The 1319-nt window shown below is 49.5% G+C and overlaps 1 protein-coding gene across 1 annotated transcript; it reads left to right on the forward strand.

The window, feature by feature from the left end:
- Window positions 1-964, forward strand: LOC138125864 (uncharacterized). The gene is made up of 2 exons (XM_069041408.1): window positions 1-250; window positions 330-964. Exons 1-2 carry the CDS (start codon window positions 1-3, stop codon window positions 962-964), a joined length of 885 nt encoding a protein of 294 aa, XP_068897509.1.
- Window positions 965-1319: the final 355 nt, after the last annotated feature.

The following is a 1319-nucleotide window of genomic DNA, read 5'->3' on the forward strand; positions in this document are numbered from 1 at the left end:
ATGAGGGAGGCGCTGGTGCGTCGACCTGTGCTGGTGAATTACGACCCCACGTGCCCGACCAAGGTTCACACGGACGGCAAATTACACCAAGTGTCGTACTACAGTAGGGAGACCAGCCCAACAAAGAAGAAATGGTATAGTTACGAACTCGAATGTCTCGCGGTGGTGGAAAGCATCGCCAAGTTTCGTGTGTACTTACTAGGGGTAGAGTTCACCGTGGTGACTGATTGTAATGCGCTAAGAACGGCGGGTACTAAGCGCGACTTGGTACCAAGGATCGGGCGATGGTGGCTGCAGTTACAGGAATATAAGTTTACCGTAGATTACAGGCCGGATAACAGAATGCAGCACGCCGACGCCCTCAGTCGAAATCCGGTGGACGATGAGCCGCCTCCAAGGATTCCTACACCTGGATATCGACGATTGGGTGTTATCATCGCAACTGGCCGACCAAAAACTGCGAGAAATAAGGGACATCTTGAAGACGTCGACAACATATGAACACGGCGTGTACAAAAATTATGCACTGCGAGACGAAAGGATCTGCAGGATTACCGTGAACGGAATTCAGTGGGTAGTTCCGAAAGGAATGCGCCGGCAGATTGTTCAACAAATGCACGACGAGGGCATAAAGAAGTACATCTCGGCGTGTATTCCTTGCCTGTACAAGAAATTATCATCAGGACGCAAGGAAGGTTTTCTCCATCCTGTTCAAAAGGAACCGGTGCCGTTCCACACAATTTACGTGGACCACCTAGGGCCTTTCAAAAAGACAAAACATGGGAATTGCCACCTGATCGTTGCCGCGGATGGCTTTACTAAATTTCTCCTCTTGAAGGCGGTGAAGTCGACCAAAATTCGGTTCGTAATCAAGTTCCTATCGGAAGTCATCTCGACTTATGGGTCACCGTTCCGGCGAAGAAATTTCGGCAGTTCTGTGGAGCACAGCAAATCCATCACGTAGAAGTTGTCGTCGCGACACCACGTGCCAATGGTCAAGTTGAAAGACTCAACCGCAGTAAATAATGTGCAGTTCGCCATCAACAACACAGTAAACAGAACTACGAACAGAACACCCAGTGGATTGTGGATGAGGTACAAGCCGAATCCGAATGAACTGTTTAAGATCATTCCGGACATAAATGACGTTAGTCGGGATCTAGAGGCCCTAAGAAAAGAGACGCAGGTGCGAATCGCCACCGAACAGAAGTATCAGAAGAGGTACTTCGATGAGAGGCAAAAGTCACCCCATCAATGTCAGGTCAACGGCTACATGTTGGTGGCGACAAACCCGACCGCTGATGGTCTAGCCGCAAACT

This window comes from Tenebrio molitor, chromosome 3, assembly GCF_963966145.1.
Source record: "Tenebrio molitor chromosome 3, icTenMoli1.1, whole genome shotgun sequence".
In the NCBI taxonomy this organism is placed as follows: Eukaryota; Metazoa; Arthropoda; class Insecta; order Coleoptera; family Tenebrionidae; genus Tenebrio; species Tenebrio molitor.

Coding starts and splice junctions, on each gene's coding strand:
- LOC138125864 (XM_069041408.1), top strand. CDS start 1: ATGAGGGAGGCGCTGGTGCGTCGACCTGTGCTGGTGAATTACGACCCC. Junction 251..329: donor TAATGCGCTAAGAACGGCGG/GTACTAAGCGCG, acceptor CGTAGATTACAG/GCCGGATAACAGAATGCAGC.